Source organism: Rhinolophus ferrumequinum, chromosome 21 (genome assembly GCF_004115265.2).
Source record: "Rhinolophus ferrumequinum isolate MPI-CBG mRhiFer1 chromosome 21, mRhiFer1_v1.p, whole genome shotgun sequence".
Taxonomy (NCBI): Eukaryota; Metazoa; Chordata; class Mammalia; order Chiroptera; family Rhinolophidae; genus Rhinolophus; species Rhinolophus ferrumequinum.
Window position 1 is genome coordinate 551,175 of NC_046304.1, and position 19,607 is coordinate 570,781.

A 19,607-nucleotide genomic window follows, 5' to 3' on the forward strand; every position below is an offset into this window, starting at 1 on the left:
TCCTCTGTTTGTACAAAGGGCTTAGAAAATGTGTGATGATCTCAGTTATTTCACTGTCTTCTTTGCAAAAAAGCAGCTGGTGAAAGAGCCCAGGACGAAGGTTGTAACTTCTCCATCAAAAGAAGCACTGGTGTTTCCAAGCAGGGGAAAGGAGGAAGCAGTGAATGGGGCATCTAGGCAGCAGCAGGCTGGGGCAGGGCTGGGCGTCCACCAGGGTGGCTTCATGCCCCCCTTTGTCTGCAGTTTCTTAACCCTTGGATGATGGCATGGCTCAGCCTCCAGCCACTCGCGGCCTTTTCTAGTCACTGCCACACACACTGGAGGCTTGTGTGCTGGGAGTAAGCCACATGCACTTTGCATTCTCCTGTATTTTCTGTGCCCTGTAAGCAGCCTTTGGGATTCAACACAGGGTGCCGGCCAGGTAAGTCTGGATGTGCAGGGTAGAACAGGCCTGCACCTCTCACCTGGACTCTGAAAGTTCTGCAGAATTCGGCATCAAAGCATCAGCGTTTAGTGCAGCTGAGTAAGTGTTTTCACATATCGAGCTTCAAAGGGACTGTAAAGTCCATCTTGCCCAAGAACAGTTTTCCGGTGGTAATCTTGTTAGCATGGGACTTCCATGCCTGGATCAAAGCGACCTCAAAAGCACTTGCTCAAACAGAAGAGGTCTGGCAGTTTAGCCAGGTAATTGTAGGGTTAAAAATATATGTCATTTGGGGGGGCGGAATGTGATCCACCCGCTTTGGTGACACTGAGAAGCGAGGAAGCCTGAGTAGGGGCAAGGGCTATTTTCTGACTCCCAGCCTGTCTTTTGATCCCCTCCTTCCTTCGGGACCCACCGTCTCTTCCTGCCAGGTGTTGCTGTGGCCCTGAAGCAAGCCATGACGCCAGAGTTCAGAATCTATCAGCGCCAGGTGGTGGCCAACAGCAGGGCTCTGGCTGCGACCTTGATGGAGCTGGGCTACACGGTCGTGACAGGTACCACCAGACACTTGGCGGCCCCTGCCAGCCCGGGACACAAGGCTGCCCCTTAAGCTTGCACGAAGCTCACACCACGGTTCAGCCAGCCAGGCTAGGGCTGTAGGCAGTGGCCCTGGCGCTGCGGCTGCAGCTGGGGTCTGAGTCGGGACTGCCTGCAGAGGAGGTGCGCCCCCCATGGCTTCTGCCTGCCCCTCAATGGCAGCTGCCTCCGTGGCTAGGCCAGAGATGGTGGTAGTATCACCTGCTGTTTGTCACCTGGCGGATGAGGCCTTAAGTCCTCAGAACAGCTTTCTGAAAGGAGTACCCGAGGCTCACCTGAGAGAAGTTATGTCCCGGTGGTCACACGGCGGGTGGGTGGCAGATCCAGGACGTGAGCCCAGGGACTTCTCCGCAGCAATGCCTGCGCTGTCCTCCGGGTATGTCCCCACTCACCAAGAGTCAAGGTGGAACCGGCTGTCCTGCGGGAGTGCGTGGGAGTTTGCTATGTCCACGTGCTTTAATGCAAAGATAGTGGTGCTCAGTGACCCTGAGTGAGAGGGACTTCCCCGGGGAGGCCCCGCCCGGGGTCCACAATTAGGTTGGCACAGTTTTTCTGGCAGAGCGCGTGCTTTATTTCGAGGAAAGGCAGCTTTATTCTTCTCCCAAGGCTGCCGTGCATGCTAGCGGTCCTGGTCTCCTGTGTGCAGGGCCCACTCCCTGGCCACTGTCCTTCACAGAGGTTGCAGGCCCGTCTGAGGAGTGGGCTCCCCACCAAATCCTGTGAGCAGTAGGGCTGGGGCAAACCGTCTTCTCAGCAGTCCTGGCTAGCACCTCTTTTGTGTTTTCCTTCACTTCCTATTTTTGCTCTCTCCACCCTCCACATCTAGTAAGAAAGCCCCAGAAATCTCAGTGTGGACTGTGACCCTCAAGGTTCCTTAGGTCACTGTTTCTCAAACTTGGATGTGCATACAAATCCCTGGGCACCCCGTTAAATGCAGGCCGGGGTGGGATCTGCCTTTCTGCCCAGCTCTCAGGTGGTGCTGGTCCGGGAACCAGGCGTCGCAAGGGTTTAGGCCAAACTCCCTCTGGCTCCCGGCGCCCACGTCAGCCCTGCTGGGCCGGCTGCTCGAAGCCTCCCAGGGCCCTTCCTCACCCCTTGCTCACGCTGCTCTCAGGACACGGTGCAGGCAGCCGAAGCAGATAATGGTGACCATACTGCAGCCAGCATTTGTGGAAAGGTGCCTCATGCCTGGCACTGGCCGAGCTCTATATACAGCCCCGTATTTCAACCTCACGAGCCTTGTATATTGTTGGACTTAGTTTACACAGGGGGGTCTGAGGTTCCAAAATGTTGAGCTGCCTGACTGCAGCCGCACAGTTAGTAAGTTCTGGGGTGTGGGGTCCAGAGCTGGGTGCTGACACCTGTGCAGTCGTTGCTTGCCCGAGTCAATGACCTGGGATGAAAGAGAGTTCAAAGCGGAGAGATCCAGGTACTTGGGAGACTCCTGGGTGGCCTTGGACCAGCTCCAGAAAGTTCTTTCAGCCTTGATATCTTCATCTGCCCCCTCTGATCATACTGTCACCCTCACAGGATTAGGGATAAAATGTCTGACAGGCTAACAGTGCTCAGGGGAGGCCGTGGTGACCCAGTTACCATAAGGGAAGCACTGCCTGCTACTCCGTGCTGCCTTGGAGGGAGCCTTGAAGACTAACTTCAGAGACGCTGAATGGGAGGCAGTTTCCCAAGTGCTTTGTCAGAGGAAACGGAAGCCGTGAAGGGCCCTGAGTGGGCTGTCACTCCCTGGATACGCTGCCAGGCCCTTCACCAGCACCTGGCACACCAGGTCGCTGCAGCGGGCACTCTGTTCCCTGTCCTGTCAGCTTGCAGCCCCCTCATCCCCAGGCGCGCTTTTACCCTACTCCGTCCTTTCTGTCAAACTCTCAGGCCCCAATTGAACCCCCCAGAACACGCCGTCCTGGCCTCGCCGGCTTTAGCCCCCTTCCTCCACCACCCTCATCGCAGGAGGAGAGCAGTTCCTTCGCTTGGCATGGAATCGGCCTTCTAAGGCATTCCTTCATGTCCAACTTGGTTTCCAGGTGGTTCTGACAACCATTTGATCCTCGTGGATCTCCGTTCCAAAGGCACAGATGGTGGCAGGGCTGAGAAGGTGCTAGAAGCCTGTTCTATTGCCTGCAACAAGAACACCTGCCCAGGTGAGAGTCCTCCTTGGTCTCCTCTTCCACACCTCTGCACTGAGGGCTGGAGTTAAAGCTGATGGGAATTGGCTCTGGGGACACCTCGAATGATTTGGGGGGTAGATACACCATGCTGTTTGGGAGCTCAGCATGGCTCTCTCTGGGCCGCTCCTTGACAGGCTGTCACCCTGGCAGGGACGGGGGACTGAGGTGAAAGGTGGAGTGCTTGGAGGTGAGGAGGCGTTTGGATGAGGGAGGAGGGGCCTCTGGAAAGCAGGCTGGATTTCTCAGTGGGTTGTTAATAAGACGTGGGCAACACTTCTCAAAGCCAGACAGATGCTAACAGTGCAAAGGCCATGTCACAGAAGGCCACCTTTTTTTTTTTCCTTTTCACAAGGCCACTTCCTTACTATTTGACGTAGAATGGTCAGAACGTGCCCACTGCCTGTGCTTTTGCTTCACTTCTAGTGTGGAAGTCAGCCATGCTCGCTCCGCTAGACCGAGCTGGCATAAGCAAGCTATTCCTTTTGCCCACGTGTCCCTTTTTAGTACACAGTGGTCAGTGGTGAATTGAGTGCAGCCCAAGTACAGAGCTTCTTTATGTTAAAGGTGACAAAAGTGCACTGCGACCCAGCGGGCTGCGACTGGGGACCCCAGCACTGACGTCCCGAGGACTTCTGGAAAAAGAGTTCCAAAAAGTAGCCCACTTTATTCACAGAGGTAAGGATATAGGTTTGGAAGTTTGCCACATCATGTTGTGTACATGGAGTCTCTGACTGCGTGATTGGGACCTCGCCACTGAAGGACATTTCTGTGTCAAGGCTGAGTACTGGGGACAGGAGACAGTAGTCACTTAGCAGACCACCTGGTCTGAGGTTTATAAACTTGTCCTGCTCAAGGAAGGGTGCATACAAGAATCATTTCTGGGGTGAACACTGCTCCTGAGGGCTGCCACGCCCCCAGCGGCTGGGGCGCTTGGGCAGTTGGGCCTCGGGTGTGTCTTGCTGGCCCAGTGGCCTCATTGTCTCTGTTGCACAGGGATAGAACTGACTCTGCAGCTTCAGAGCGACGTCGGTGCCAGAGCCACCCTGAAGGAGTTCAAGGAGAAGCTGGCAGGGGACGAGAAGCACCGCAGTGCCATCAGGGCTCTCAGGGAGGAGGTGGAGAGCTTCGCGTCTCTCTTCCCTCTGCCTGGCCTGCCCGACTTCTAGAGGAGCCACCGGCCACAGCGCCTCAGGGCCAGAGCATTGGGCCTGTCCAGGAGTGCCTGCCCGACGACCCTGGCCCTTCTGAGGATAGGGAGAAGCACCGCCATAGGGGACCTGTCACCTGTGTGCTCTCGGAGGCTTGCTGTGGGGACTTTTCTCACGTTACCTTCTTCACAAATCAAAATCTGTTTAAGGCCCATTGTTAGTAATTCTGGGACAAGTTATTAAGGAGTTTAAATCTGAATCTCAGTTGCTACACAGCTATATAGTTACTCTGGAAAAATGAAACACCTCTTTAGCCTTAATTAACTTAGATAGGGGGACAGGGCAAAGCTATTAGAAAGATTCAGTAAGTTTACTCACCCTTCTCAGTTACTGGGCTTCCCCCAATCAATGCAGCAGATAAAAAACACCCAAGTTTATAGCTTATAAAAGCTGCCCATTCTTAACATTTTGTTACCAGGTAGGACGCCAAAGGAGACCAGAATTATGACATTACAACTGAAGAGGGAAATTCTCAAGTTTTGGCTGTGTGCTTTCAATCAGAATTCTAAGTTAGACAAACCTATGCAAGGTGCCCCCCAATATGGTTTCTCTGTTAGCAGCTGTGGAAATGGTCTCCTTCACCCGCCATCCCTGGGCAGGTGGGAGCGCCTGGGGTACCTGGTCCTCTCCTGGTGTCAGCATCAGGCCAGGGGTCCCTCTCCCCTGCTTGAGAACCAGCTCCCTCCTGCAATCAGGAAACCAAAGGTCATCTTCCCAAAGGGAGTTTATTTTTCACAAAGCTGAAGTGCAAAACATAAATGACCATTTGTAATAAGCAATCAAATTTTTAACCACAGAATGTCTACAAGAATTATAGCTTTAAAAAATACAACCAATTTTTGTATTTCAAAAATAACGCAAATAAATTAGTTTCTTAGAAAGTACATTTCTCATACTGTTTGTTTGGCATTTACTCTGGTTGAAGTCTGGTACAGCCCTACCTACGAGCTGCTGTCACACGTCTGTTGTACTCTTGCCCTCGCCAGGGAGGATGACCGCAGCGCACATAGCGGTCGGTCACATTCACGCACAGACAGAAGAACATGCAGTAATAAAATACTTTTCAAAAAATAATAAATATGACTTCCTCACAGACTATGCTTTTCACTGCAACCCTAAGGGCGGCACTGCTCTTGGCCCAACCTGTGTAGACAGCCAGTGTCGGCCGTCGGTGGGAGGGGCGCTCTGGGTCCTGGAAGGTGCCCCTGCAGTCTGGAGTCTGGCATGTTGTTGGCATTTACTCCAGCATGTGGGGGACGGCTGCTGCAGTCCCCTGGGGTGGAGGTGACACCCCCCCCATCTGCCCAATTTGGGAGTTCTTATGCTGCCAAGTCTTCTGGGGCTTGACTCCTCCCCAGCTAGGAACAGACATCTCCAAGACCTCTGTGTAGCCTCCATGTTGGAGCTGAACCATCAGTCCCAGGAAGCCAGGGCTCACTGCCAGCAGCTTAGTTCACTGCAAGGTACTTCCTCCTTCCCACGGCCATGACCAGACCTTCACAGGTAGGGCCCGACTGGGTCAGTGCTCAATGGGAAAAGGGCTCGGGAAAACTTGGCATGCTCAAACCTTATCAGCCGAGACTGGTTTCGCTTTCCAGCCAGAAGTAGAAATTTGATACTTTTTCCTTTCTGCAGTCTGTTAACACAGTACCTCTAGTCCCTATGACAGTACTGGACAAAAGCTAGAAAGCTGGCTGGTTTGATTCAAAGTGCGAACCAAGGCACTTTCTTCTGAGCTGTCCAGGGAGATGGCAGGTAAAATCGGATTGCTGGCTGCGGGGCTCAGTGCCTCTGACGGCCATTTACACCTGATGGGTCCCCACCAGCTGAGTGCTGCCACCTGTGCAAAGATGACATAGCAACAGCAGGAGATGCTGACCCACCTTGCAACAGCAGGTCCCGGGGGCGGAGGCTCGCAGCACTGGCAGACGCAGCTGGTCAGTGTGTGTGCTCGGTCTTCAGGACTGTTCCAGGCCTCCAGAACCACGGCTCTGAGCTGCAGCAGCCCTGGCCTTTGGAGTAGAACGGGTCGCCTGCCTTGGATTTTGAAATGGGATGTTGTTTATTTGGTGTTGGAGTCTACTATACTCTGCATGTAGTAACTGATCGGAAATGAAGTTAAAAGCTAGACGGGAAATGACAGGTGAGCTATCACGGCTCATATCCAAATTCTGGGGCAATGAGTCACTTCAGCCATTGCAGTTAATTATGGAAAAGTTACTTCTAAAATCCAAAGATTCCACTAAAGGAGCAAGGTCCCTGGGGAAAGAGGAAGGCGTGAGGCAGCAGCTCAGGCTGGAGCCATCTAAGCGCCAGATGCTGTGCAAGACTTCGGCTGATTCTCTAAAATGGAGCTTCTGGAAATCACTACTGCATAATTGCTAGCCTGGACTGCTTTTAAAAAGGTGGGGGGGAGGGGAGGCAGGTAATTGGAAGTTGAAAGAAACCTCAAAGTTCAGTGCCTGGTCCTTCAAAGTGACAGGACTGAAGAATAAGGGGCTCTGATGTCCTTTATTTTCTGGGAAGAGTTTTTCAATGTTTTATTAACACTTATATTGACCTATTACTAGAAGAAAACCTCAAATGAAAATTCTAGAAGAGATCAGTCCCATTGCATAGGGCTCCCCACCATTAAGATTTGCAGATGCATCTGAGACTTCCAGTAGGTTCCAGTTCTCCAAAGCGGAGGGGGCTGGGGAAGGGCAGCTTCACCGTCTCAATTGCCTCTCCCCAAACTGGCTCAGTCCAAGTACTACTTTAAGATCCCTCTGAAAAGAAACATACTTGGCATCAAGCAATCCTTTCAAATGGCCGCAGTGAAAAGTTAGATTTTAACCACAAATTACAGTCCTGGCGTTCACCTCCTGGTCAGTGAGGGGACTTGCCTTCTTCGTGAAGCAGCAGCCCCAGGGAGCCGCTCCGTTTGCTCTTTCTGTGGTGGGCGCGGCAGGGCCGTGTTCTGCTCGCACCCGCCTGGCCTGCCTTCGGGACCGTCGTGCAGGCTGAGCTTCCGAGCAAACCCTCCGAGGCAGACGTCTGTGGGAGTGTGTGGCCTGCACCTCCACAGGCCAAGTCTGACTGCCGGGCCCGTGTCGGTCTCCCGGGTGAGAACAGTATACACGGCGGAGTCCACGTCGGTGTGAAACAGCAATGAAACAGCCAAGGTCGTGCCACTGATCCCTTTCCACCTCGTCACTGGGATCCGACTCACGCCCCTGGAGGCCTCGTACACAGCAGGTAGCCACCCCGTTAGAAAACCAAGCGGCATCTGAACACGAGGGAGGGGACAAGGTGACAGATGGGAGCTGAGAGCAGCAGGATTCGATGCAGCTTTCCCCACTGGCACACCCTTCCCATTTCAAAGCTGCCAAGATGTTCCTGGAAACACGTGTGTGTGAACATATGCAACAGGCACAGGTACAAGGAGCACGATGAGACGTAAGCAGTACACTTGCCACAAACGGCTCTCGGTCACAGAAACAAAATCACACATCCATGACGACAGACAGCCACAGCAGAAGGCTTTCGCCTTTCCTGGAGGCAATTTCTGCCATGACAGGAATGGGACCCTGACCGGAAGCTGGGGGTACGAGCCAATGGTCGTGTCCTTGTGTGGAGCCTGGGCAAAGAAGGGACCACAGGAGTGACGTTATGCAAGCCTCCTTAGTCACGGGGGCTCTGCCTCTGGGACCTCCATGACATGCCACAAAGCTGACAGGTGGACCGGTCGCCCAACGACACAACACGGCACCCGGAGACACGCGCGTGCTCAGCACTGGTGGCTCGCTCAGGTGTGTCTTATCACAATTTTCTGGGAACAAAGGAAAAGCAAATACCGAGAGTTCTCCCTACTTAGTGGGAAAAACAGCTTAAAATAGTATAAAATTTTCAAGATTGCAAGAAACCCTCCATCTATATACCAGTGGCATTTGTTTAAGAAGCTTCAGGGAGGTCGTGTTGGTTGAACCAGGGAGCATCTCCTGAGAACGTCGGGGGGCTCATGAGGGTAGAAGTGAGCTGCTGCAGTGAGGGGGGCCTATTTGGGGGGGCCCCTGAGGGGGCGGGAGCTGTGAGGAGGTGAGTATTGGGGGTCCCTGGGGGGGCGGGAGCTGTGGGGAGGTGAGTATTGGGGGGTCCCTGGGGGGGCGGGAGCTGTGGGGAGGTGAGTATTGGGGGTCCCTGGGGGGTCAGGAGCTGTGGGGAGGTGAGTATTGGGGGGTCCCTGGGGGGAGGGAGCTGTGGGGAGGTGAGTATTGGGGGTCCCTGGGGGCGGGAGCTGTGGGGAGGTGAGTATTGGGGGGTCCCTGGGGGAGGGAGCTGTGGGGAGGTGAGTATTGGGGGTCCCTGGGGGGAGGGAGCTGTGGGGAGGTGAGTATTGGGGGGTCCCTGGGGGGCGGGAGCTGTGGGGAGGTGAGTATTGGGGGGTCCCTGGGGGCGGGAGCTGTGGGGAGGTGAGTATTGGTGGGTCCCTGGGGGGCGGGAGCTGTGGGGAGGTGAGTCCTTGGTGGGCTGCATGGGGGCGGGAGCGAGCTGCGGGGAGGTGAGCACACTCTGGGCCTGCACAGCCTCCCAGGGCAGATACATGAAGTCAGCCACACAAGAAAAGCTTTCTTCTTTCCTGGAGGAAATCCCTGCCATGAGTTATCACCAGCCGGGCTGCCCACCCAGACCAGCCAGCTGAACAGAACTCTGCTGCCACCGTGTGCCCACAAGACCCCATGAGAGGTAGTGAAGTAGTTGCAAAGGTTTGCTTTGGGTGAGAGGACGGGGGTGTGACCTCTGCCAAGTTCCAACACGCATCTGCAGACCTTCCTGAAGAGGACCGTGCTCCCTCGCTCTGCAGATCGGCTGGGCCAGCCCCCGAGCCTGCCGGCTCTCCATCACGCGCACACTGGTGGCCTCATGGCCCCATGGCCCTGCCTGGCTCCGCGTTTTTCCAGCATCTCCGCGAGCGTTCACACTGACACGTGTCTCAGTGACACGCCCAGTGACTCCTGCTGTCCTGTGGGCCCAATTCCCAGGGCCCACCCACAGGCATTTCTGCGCCTGGTGAGGGTGTGAGCATGGGGATGGTGCCGCTCACGCTCGCGGCAGCACTGGAACCGGGGTGGTCTTCTGCCCCAGCGGGGGCACGGCTTCCTCCCCTCCACCTCACCTGTCGGGCCTCCCCTGGGATGATCGCTGTAGCAGGCCATTCAGCTGGAGTCTGAGTGAGACAATGGATGTTCCGGCGTCCTGTTTTCCACCAAATCGGTGCACTCAGCGCTGCTTTACTTCTGCCGCTCAGTGTCCAGCGCAGCTGCATGTGGCCCCCATGGCCGTCCCATCCGGGTTTTGCCTTCTGCCCCTCATCCTGCCCCACGGAGGCTTTCCGCTGCTCTGGCTGCAGTCCTCAGGAAGCCAAGCACCCCTTCCCAAGCCTGGGGCCACTCGCCAGGGAGACGGAGCTGGTACTGTCCTTCCAGACGCCTTCAAAGAGCCAGGCCCCCCTCTGCCCAATTCCAACTTGCAAGCTGCCTGGAGCCGCCTGAGAACCCCAGCTGCCACCCTGGTTTCCTTCTCACCTACGACACCACAAGTCTCAACAGCTCCGAGGGCAGCTGGTCACGCCAACCCTTCCCTTCCCCGTGCCGAGTCACAGTGGCTGGGACTGACCTCAGATTTTGTACAGAAAACTGGGGACATAGTCAAACCTGAGCATGGGGTGGCTGGTCCCAGGAGACTCCTGCATATAGTGCAGCTTCAGCAGCTCAGCCAGGTACTGGACCACCTTCACGTCTTCATTCACGAGACCGAGATTCAGCTTCAAGAAGCTCGCCTGCCGGCTGGCCAGCAGCTCCTGTGTGTCCTTGTCGTGGGCTGGCAGGTGCAGGTGGTGGCAGAAGGTGTAGAGGAAGGCCTTGGAGCAGAGCTGGGCGAGCATGCTCTGGACGTGCAGGTAGTAGGTGCTGCCCCGCTTGATCTGCGTACGGTGGTCTGCCAGCCGAGGCACAAGGGTGCCCCTGTACAGAGGGCAGCGCAGTGTCTTGTTGTCCAGGTCCAGGACGCTCGCGTAGCGGCTGTAGCGGCTCAGCGCGTGGAGAGTGCCAGCACTGGCAGGGGACGCCAATCTGAAACACACAGGCAAGGTCAGCAGGTAGGTGACGCAGGCACGGGTGGGAGTGTGGCCTCCTGTCTCTGGCCAGCGCCCACCCGGCTGACACTCACTGGCTTTCTGGAAGGCAAATCTGATCGTCATGATCTCCGTAGGGCTCCTTACCACCCTCATGACCAAGTTCACGTGCCTTGGCATGGCCCACAAGGCCCTGCACACCCTGCTTCCTGCTGGCCTCTAAGGCCTCGTCTGTCACTTCCCCAGTGACTCTCCCTTGTAGCCATGCCAAGCTTTTGGCGGGGCCTCAAACTCATGGCCTATCTGCTCTGCATGGGATCCCCTCCACTCCCTTTTATACTCAGCTTATGCCAGTTTAAACCTTCTCCAACCACCCCTGATCCCCTTTTGCTTTCTTGCTGTGTGACCTTGGTCAAATTCCTTAACCTTTCTGAACCTCATCTGTAAGACAGACCTCCTAGTTCTACATCACGAGTCACTATGGAGACAAAATGAGCTGTGCTTAGGAGAGCGCCTGGCCCTCAGCACCACCAGCCTGGCACTAAGCACCACCAGCCTGGCACTAAGCAGTGTGGTGACAGCTGTCAGTCTTGCCTTGCTCAGTGGACGAGTTTCTGCAGACCCAGGACTGGCCCTAGTTTGGCCTCCTACCCCTGCTGCCCGGGGCTGTGCCCGGCACATCGGAGGCTGGCTGCAGGGTTCGCTCAGCAAGGGAAGGAGGTTGGCGGTCGGTCTTGGTAAGCAGCTCCTCAAAACCCCCCTCGGCATCAGTTTTCCCAGAGGGGCTGGGACAACCCTGCAGTCCAGTAAATGGCTGGCTGACCAGAGATCTCACAGACTGACACACCTCTGGAATTGACGGCTTGTGTTAGACCCAAGGTGGTGTGTAAAAAGGACTGACAGTCGCTTGGGACCAAGGTAATGTCCTAGTTTTCCCTTCCCGAGTGTTATCTTACGTAGTTAACAATCATTCACTGAGCATCTACTATATTCGGGCAGTGACTCGTGCTGAGCAACGACGGATGAGCCTGCTGTGCGGGGAGGAAAACATGCACGCAGGTGTCCCGCGTGAGGGGGTGCAGTCTGTCCACAGGAGGCCCGGGCTGGAGGCTCCCAGAGGAGTGGCCCCAGAGGAGCTGGGCCGTGAAAGAAAGGTGGGCCGTGCGACGTAGAAGGCACCCAGACGGCAGCGAGCGAGGTGGGCGAGATGGGAAAGCAGAGAGCCACCCATTCTGAGAACCGTAAGGAGAGCAGTGGGCTGTGGCCCGCATCCCAAGGGAAGGGAAGGAAGTCAGGCGTGCAGGCAGCTCACTGGCTTCTCGGGGAGGCGGGCCTTTCCCCACACATCCCAGTGCGCCAGGCCCACGCCTGAGGCACCCTCACCTCCCAGCTCACCGAGGCACCGCGGCCGCAGCACAGCCAAGCCCCGCCTTATCTTGCTGCCCCTCCATCCCAGCCACCTGTCCCGCCGGAACACAGTGGCCTCAGGCCCTGCCTCGTTGGGGCTGCTCTGACACCCCCACCCTCCTACCTGTGGCAGCACATGTTCTCTGAGATGTCGCACCTTCTACCTCTTCCTCCATTTGTTTCCCTCAAAGCGCCTCATCAGGAGGCCAGATAACATGGGAAGGAAGAGGCAAGCCCCAGGCCTGTCCCTCGGCTGCACAGCAGGTCTGGGGCATCTGTGAGCCTCATCCTTCACCTGCCACACCTGTTTAGATTCCTTTCAGCTCATCCCAAAGCCATGGCGGCAGCCTCTGCACAGAGGAGAACACTGAGGCCCAGAGAGGGGCCGCAGCGTGTCCAAGGTCACCCAGCTAGAAAGTGGTTGAGCCAGGACTCAACCCAGGGCCTCTAACACGTTTCCCCCCAGAACTGAGCTGTTTTTCTAACAGTCCAGGGCTTGTTACTGCTGCTTAGTTAAGTTATAAAATAATCTCTGGTTTTGACTTAAAATAATGGGAAACTGACCTGCTTGTTTATCCATGTCCTGTACCCACTTTGGGGCAGAGGGCCTACTTTAGTGAAAAAATAAACAATCAAGGGCCGATGACACTGGCAGTGCTGGGTGGGAGCCCGTAAAAGCAGTTCATCTGAGCTGGTTTTAGCTGAAGTCAAAGCACCTGAGGGGGACGCGACCCTCCTGAGTCACAATTCTCTGATTCCAGATTAACCTAGCACACGAGACCAGCCCCCTCCATTGCTGAGCACCCCAGCGAACGGGAAGGGAAGTTCATGACCACACAAAGCTCCCTTTTCTGCTCATTCTCTTTAATGCTGATTCTCTGCCTCCCTGTTTCAGTGCTGGGTCTGGCTGTGGGGCTGACTCGCCGTCCGTCCACAACTCCGGGCACTTCCGAGGGCCAGGACTGGCACTGGGGCTGTCCACACATCCAGCCCTGCATGGGGCTGCTACTACAAGCCCCTCACCGATGGGCCGACGAGCTTGCTGCGTGAACGAATGCGATGGCTGGTCCAAATTCACAGCTCGTAGAGCTAGCACAGGACTTGGTCTCAGAACATCCACTGCCTCCCTCTAACAGCCACAGACTACGCGCCACAGGTTTCCATCTTGTGACCCTTTCATATCCCGTCTACCATTCACCCCCCAGGATTCTAGCCCCTCAGCTGACCCTTCACTGACAGGTCCCCAGGGGAACAAGGCCTCCGACCCCCTGGAACCTCCTCATGCCTGAACGGAACCCCTGGAGGCAGCTGTCCCAATTCCCAGCATGTGTACACAGGAGGTCTGAGCAGAAGAGCTCTGAGAGAGAAGTAATCACTCACTTCCCACGTGGGACTCTTGGCAAGACCTCAGCAATCACTTCTGACAGGTCTCGCTTTTGTGGAGGGCTGCTTCCAGGCTCCAAGTCCTGCGGGGAAGGCTGCATCAGCCCCGCCACCCAGGCCTGCCCTCCTTGCAGAATGCTCGGGGATCAGACGTGATGGGCCCTGTTGTCACGCAGCAGCCTACCCGTCTGTCCCCTCGTACCTGCCCCTAAACAAAGGAGAGTCTGTGAGACGGATCCTTTCAGGGACTTTGCCTCACCTTTGTGCTTACACCTTATGTCTCCCTGTTTGGCCCCAAAGGATGGATGGTTAGTCAATGACCGGTTAAGATTCCTCAAGGCAGGAACAACCTAAGCCAGGCACAGTCACATGGGGCCATCTGGAGAACTCACGGGGTTGATAGAGGTGGGCACAGACCCCCACCTTCCCCCGGCTAAGGAGAGCTTCTGCCTCTGTGGCTACATTCCTTCCCACAGCCTGTTTGGGAAGAGTTTCAATGATGTGATAACATCAGTTCTCCATCTGTTCATATCAGTAAGTTCGGCATAAAACTTTTGCCCCTTGAGGAGGTACATACAGCAATTACTAAGACATCCTGGGACTTTCGGTTCCGGCTGCCTGCAGGCAAGGGTGATTGGTTTGAATCAGTTTCCTAGTATAATGCATGAAATTCACAGATCTTGAGATTAACAAGCGTTACTTCCTCATTTGTTAATCAATAAAAGCTGTGTGTTGGGCCGACTCGGGGCGCAGTCCTTGAGGCGTGGGTCCCTTGGCCCTGCTTGCACTCTATTCTTGGCTACTGTCTTCCTTAACCCTGCGCCGCCCTCCTCGCTCCCCATAGCTCTCGTCGTGCACAGCACGGCACTCCAACCGCTGCTCTCAAGGGGCAGGTCTTGTCAGCTCCCTCTGCACGTGGAAAAGCCTCCGAGAGGTCAGGCTCACAGTGGTGACAGCTGGAGCTGGAGTGAGGGCTGCCCTGTCATGGGACGCGCCATGGCTGCTGACTTACCTGATAATGCTGGCACTGGCACCGTGGCTGGCACACAGCCCTCAATAACTATTTGGCAAATGATCATTTGGTGATCCAACCCTCATTTTCTCAGGAGGGAACAAAGCCTCGCCCAGGTGCCCCCCAGCTCACATGTCCTCCTGCACTCCTGGGTGCCAAACACAGCCAACCTGCCAGCTGCCCTCTCCTGCACCCACGGACACGTCGTTAGGTAATCACAGCGGGATTTCCGTGCAGCCGACCGCGGCCTCAGAACCCTTCTCAACACTGCCTCCAGTCAGGTACCTGGTAGAGTGCAGCTGGCGTAAGAGATCACCCTTTTGCCACTCGGCACAACCTAAGGAGGGATGTTCAGGGAAAGCCTCTGGAAAGGGCAGGGCCGTACTGAACCTGGTCCTCGATAAGCCAGATAATGTCCACAGATTGATGTGCGTTTTAGATCCTCTTTTGAGGTAAAGTCAAATGTCAAGGGGTTGGGGTGAGGGAATTGAGTTGGAGGTGGGGGAAGAGGAAAAGGGAGAGAGAGAGGGAGAGGGGGACAGGAAGGAAGGAGGGAGGGACGGAGGGAGGGAGAGAGAGAGAGAGAAAGGGATACCAACCTATCATTCCACCAAGAACGGTAACAAAACATAATCCCTGAAAAACCCTTCCCTTCCCCGGACAGAACGGTTAAACCCAAGCACACAGAGGTGGCGTCAGCAGAGGGTCAGGACCCTGGGAGGAAGGACAAAGCTGCAAGGCCACTCGGTGCCGTCACCTAACCTGCTGAGCCTCAGATTCTGCATCTGTAAACAAGCACTCGACAGTTTCCCATGATGCCCAAGGAATGGGCTTGTCCAGGTGTCTCAGTCTGTCACACCAATTCCCCATGTTGTCCCTCTAACCCCAACAAGGGCAACCCCATCTTCCAGGTGGCTCAAGCCAAAGACCCCAGACCTTCTTCAGGCTCCCTCCCTCCCACCTGTCACTAAATTACTCGCGTTGTTTCCTTAGCACACACAAAGCACTGACTGTCAGAACTCTCATCTCCCTGCATGGCAAGGCTCTGGCCCCGGGTCCCCTTTCCTAAACTACACATCCTTCCAGAGCAGTGGCCTGGCTGGTACCCCAGCACCCGCCACCATGGCCTGGGGTAGACTCTCAACAAGTGAGTCCAGCATGACATGGGAGTGGCACCTAGAACGGGGCCAGTGGCGCAATGGACACGCGTCTGACTACAGAAGTGGCACCTGCCTGAATCCCCCCCATAACCCTGGGGAAAGCTTAATGCCGCAAGCGTTGGAGTGAATCCAGGTGACTCACAAGGAGACTCGGATGGTGACTTCACTGATATCAGAGACCCGTGTAAAGGGGAAGCCAGAAAATGAGAAACGGCGCTGACTGCAGCGTGGAAGACATTCCTTTGCCTTCCTGTGTGGTGCGAGAGGGAGACTGTGTCAGCAGGGACTCCAAGGCTCACCTCGCTCCACACCTTCACCTTACACACGAGCTAAGTAGGCTGCAGAGAAGGGAATGCGGAGACTGAACACAGTGCACATGCTTGGGCCAGACCACCTGTCAAGCAGTTTGGGAAAACAAAAAGAATCTACCGAAGCACAAGAGAGTAACACGGGAAATGAAACAGAAAACACTCAACGAGAGGGAGAAGGAATTGGCTTTGCATTTCCTTATGAAGAAAGCCTTCTAGGGCAAACAGGACAGCGAGTGAGAGCCGCTGGGGCCGCGGTCCCTCATTGGTGACGGCTGCCCTCTCCTATTACTACCGCAGGCCTTTCTCGGAGGCAGCTCTCTCCCGGGTCACTTACACCATAACGCTCCTTTGAGATTCGGCAAGGACCCGAGATCTCAAAGCCCACTCCTGCCCAAACCTTGCTGTACATCACAGGAAGTCCATGTCTCACCCAAGACCAACTGAACCAGAATCTCTGCAGGCGGGGCCCAGGAATCGTGATTTTTACAATTCTCTAATAATTCTGACACAGCAGGGAGCAGAGCAGGTTGGCAACCACCTAGGAACTATGACGCCCTCATGTGACAGACAAGGACCAGAGGCCAGGAAAGGGAACGAGTTGCCCAAAGTAACAATGAGTTGGTGCCGTCTGGAAGCTAGACCTCCTGATTCGGGGTCCACCACACCAACTTGTTAACCTTAATTAGGGGGTGTACATTTGAAGCCTCATTTCTAACCGGACAGGGCCCTTCCCCACCCGTAACCAATTACCTCTGCAGGCCAATAAGCTTCCACTTTTGAAAATCCATAATGTGCAAAGGGGAGGAAACCCAGTGCTTCACAGGTTTGGCATAGCGGCTGTAGTTGGGGATGAAGATGGACAACGCTGTCACAAGCTTCCTGACTATGGCCTCGTCCTCCCCCAGGACCACGAGTGTCCTTCCGCTGAGCAGGGAGTAGATGGCTGGGTGGGCAAAGGGATACTGGCGGATGAATTTTAAGGCATTCTGGCCAGCCCTCTTTTTATGCCTCTCAGAAGAGGGGCCGGCGGGATGAGCACAGGAGGGGGTCCTGTCCCAGCTGCTGGAGGCGACACTGCTCACGTAGCTGGTGGTGTCTGAGTAGTTGTCCAGGCTGGTCTTACTGACGTCCCGGCTAGCCAGCAGGTGACTCGGGTCCAGCTCATAGGCAGGGCAGCCTTCGGAACTGTTGTCTCGGGAAGAAGGGCTGGCGTTTTCCACCGTGAAGTCCACATGGAAGCCCTGGTCCGTCTGCCTGTAGCGCTGCGGGGGGGTGCTCACTACTCCATTCTTGTCAGATAGTGTGGGGACTGGAGTGGACAGCGGCCCCTGCAGACTGTCGCTCTCCTTCCCGATGCAGCAGGAGTCTGTCTGTGAGGTGGCGTTTTCTAGGCTCCCTTCCTCGGCTTCCCCCAGCTCCGGCAGGCTGACGCCTACCTGGAAGTGGATGGCTCCCTCACTGTCGTCTGCATATGACTCTTCTTCGTTAATGGCACTTGGGTAGCTGGCCTTGAAGTCCTCAGGGATGAGGGCCTCGGAAGGGCAGGTGCTGAGGACCTCGATGCTGTCCTCACTGACAGTCCTGTGGCTGACCGCTTTGCTCCGGACCACCTGGGGGCTCAGTGACACCGTGAGGCTGGCCTGGCTGTCAGATGTGGCCAGCACACAGGTGGGCTTCTCCGTGCCTAGAACCTCGATGCTTTCCCCACTGCTGACGCTCCCTTTCATGTCCATATCCAGGTAGTCCAAGTTTTCCTGGGGGTCAAAGCTGCTCAGTCCTGTCCCCTCCACTTCCCTGTACTCCTCCTCTCCAAGTTCCTGCTCCATCTTGATGAGCACAGACTCCACGCTGGACTTGTAGGAGCCAACGCTAATTAACACTTGAGGAATTGGACATTCTCCTAGGGACCTGGAAGGCGGCCTGTCTTGACTGGACGGAGGGGGTGTGCTTGCTTGTTTCTCTACCACCCTCTCATCGACCTCCACAAAGTCTTCAAAGAGGAAATTTGTTATGTGCTGTTGCTTTAGTAACGCTTTGTCAATCTGGCTGGTCAGGAGATAGCACAGGTCTCCTCTGAATGTGTGCTCAATGTGTCTGAGCTGAGCCAGGGTCTGGGTGAAATACTCAGTGTCACAGAGCTCTTCCAAGGTCTTCAACTTCTTGTCAAAACACTTGGCGGACTTTGCTTTGATGAGTTTTGGGGTGTAGGCGGGTCTGCAGGTGTATAGGTCTGTGTCAGCACACTCGTCAGGATTAGAGGTAGTGGCTGCCTGGTCAGGCTGATCCTGGGTATGCTCCATCTCCCCAGAAGACAAATCAGACCCCTTCAACTTCCGATGAGGGTACGAGCGGATCTGCTTCAGCAGGTCTTGGTGTTCAATGATGGATTTCTCTACACTAGCCAGTTCATTGGCTTTCTCAATTGCCTGAGATGAGTAAAAACCTTTGTCGTTGGCTTTCTTCTGGATCTCCGTCTCAGTATGCAGCACTGTCCTGGTATAATCCAAGTCTTTTAGTTTTTTTTCAAGTTCCCCAGCAAAGGACTTCCTGTTGCCTGTCTTCAAGCACTCAGAAGCTTTGGAAAATTCAGCTGAAAGCTCCTGAAACTGCTGCATGATTTTGTGCTGGTCTGCGGAGATATAAGCCATGCAAAAGGGCCTCACGAAGCCACGGGCCTCCAGGTCGTACAGGGTAAGGTGGTGCACATATGCAAAGGCTCCCTCCTTGGAGTCTCCCAGAACCACCTTGGAGTCCTCCACGAAGTTCAGCTTGGGGTAGGCAGAACCAGGGGGATGGCCCACAAAGGAAGCCTGGTAATCCACAGACATGATCCGCAAGGAGAAGTAATTAAGATCAAAAGTACCGAAAACTTTGGTGTCATTGGGGATGGTCAGCAAGGGCTGGGGTCCCACCTGCTCCGAAAACTCGGAAATAAGGATGAAGTCCCGAGAGAACTTGGCTCCGGACAGTTTGGACCATGGGTTAGCTCCTTGGCTCGCGAAGGGGAAGAGCGGCACCGAGTACTCCTCGGGCAGGGCCGGCTCATTGTAGGGCTCCTCCTCGTACTCGTCCTCTTTGGTGAAGGCCACCACGTCAGGGGCGCTGATCATATTTCCAGATATATTGAGACAACATTGAAAGGAAGTAGGGAAGAATGCTGGGGTAATCGACGCGGGGAAGCCAGGCCCCGGGAAGAGGAAGAAAGTCCCTGCGATCTTCTCTGCGCCCGCAGGGGTCGCAGGCTGCCTCTCACACTTCCGAGAACTCGAACTCCCGCAGCCCCTCACAGGTGTAGCTCCTCCAGGGCGCTCGGAGGCCTCCCGAACTCCGCAGGTACAGAAGACCGGGGAGGCCGGATGCCCTCCTCCTCCTCTTCTGGCGGCCGACGCAGAACACCTGCAGCGAGATCACCGGGATTCCCCCGAACCCACCGTGACAGCAACAGCCCCGACCTGAACAGATGCCTAACGTGGGGCCACGGGCCGCTGTAGGGACCAGCCAAGCGCTGCCGCCCCTACGACCCGAGAGCAGAAACCGTCGCGGCTCCTCGGACGCCACAACCCAGAGCCAGCTACCGCGGCGCCGCCATCTTGGTGTCACATGACTCGTCGTGTCGGCGCCACGTAACCCGGAAGCGTCTGCGTAGACTTCCGGTGAGAGGCTTGGACAGGACTGTAGAGCGGCTTATCCCAAGGACGAATCGATCAAGGCAAGGAAGTGAGGCGAAGGAGCGGAAACGTGATGGGACGAGCGGTCCGGGAGCGCGGGGCAGTGTGGGAGTTGTAGTTCGCGGCCCCGTGGACTCGCTCCTGG

At 55.7% G+C, this 19,607-nt stretch overlaps 2 protein-coding genes across 2 annotated transcripts in view; one reads left to right on the top strand and one right to left on the bottom strand.

The window, feature by feature from the left end:
- Positions 1 to 5,293, top strand: part of SHMT1 (serine hydroxymethyltransferase 1) — a 29,553-nt gene extending 24,260 nt beyond the window's left edge. Inside the window, exons 9-12 of the mRNA XM_033089667.1 lie at positions 856 to 978; positions 3,058 to 3,174; positions 3,766 to 3,876; positions 4,195 to 5,293. Of these exons, the coding sequence (XP_032945558.1) occupies positions 856 to 978; positions 3,058 to 3,174; positions 3,766 to 3,876; positions 4,195 to 4,367 (524 nt within the window). The 3' untranslated portion in view covers positions 4,368 to 5,293. The remainder of the gene's footprint in view (positions 1 to 855; positions 979 to 3,057; positions 3,175 to 3,765; positions 3,877 to 4,194) is intronic.
- Positions 5,294 to 10,053: 4,760 nt separating this feature from the next.
- Positions 10,054 to 19,389, bottom strand: SMCR8 (SMCR8-C9orf72 complex subunit). Its single transcript, XM_033089279.1, has 2 exons — positions 16,545 to 19,389; positions 10,054 to 10,519 (listed from the first exon to the last, which is right to left on the bottom strand). Exons 1-2 carry the CDS (start codon positions 18,902 to 18,904, stop codon positions 10,066 to 10,068), a joined length of 2,814 nt encoding a protein of 937 aa, XP_032945170.1. The 5' UTR covers positions 18,905 to 19,389; the 3' UTR covers positions 10,054 to 10,065.
- Positions 19,390 to 19,607: the final 218 nt, after the last annotated feature.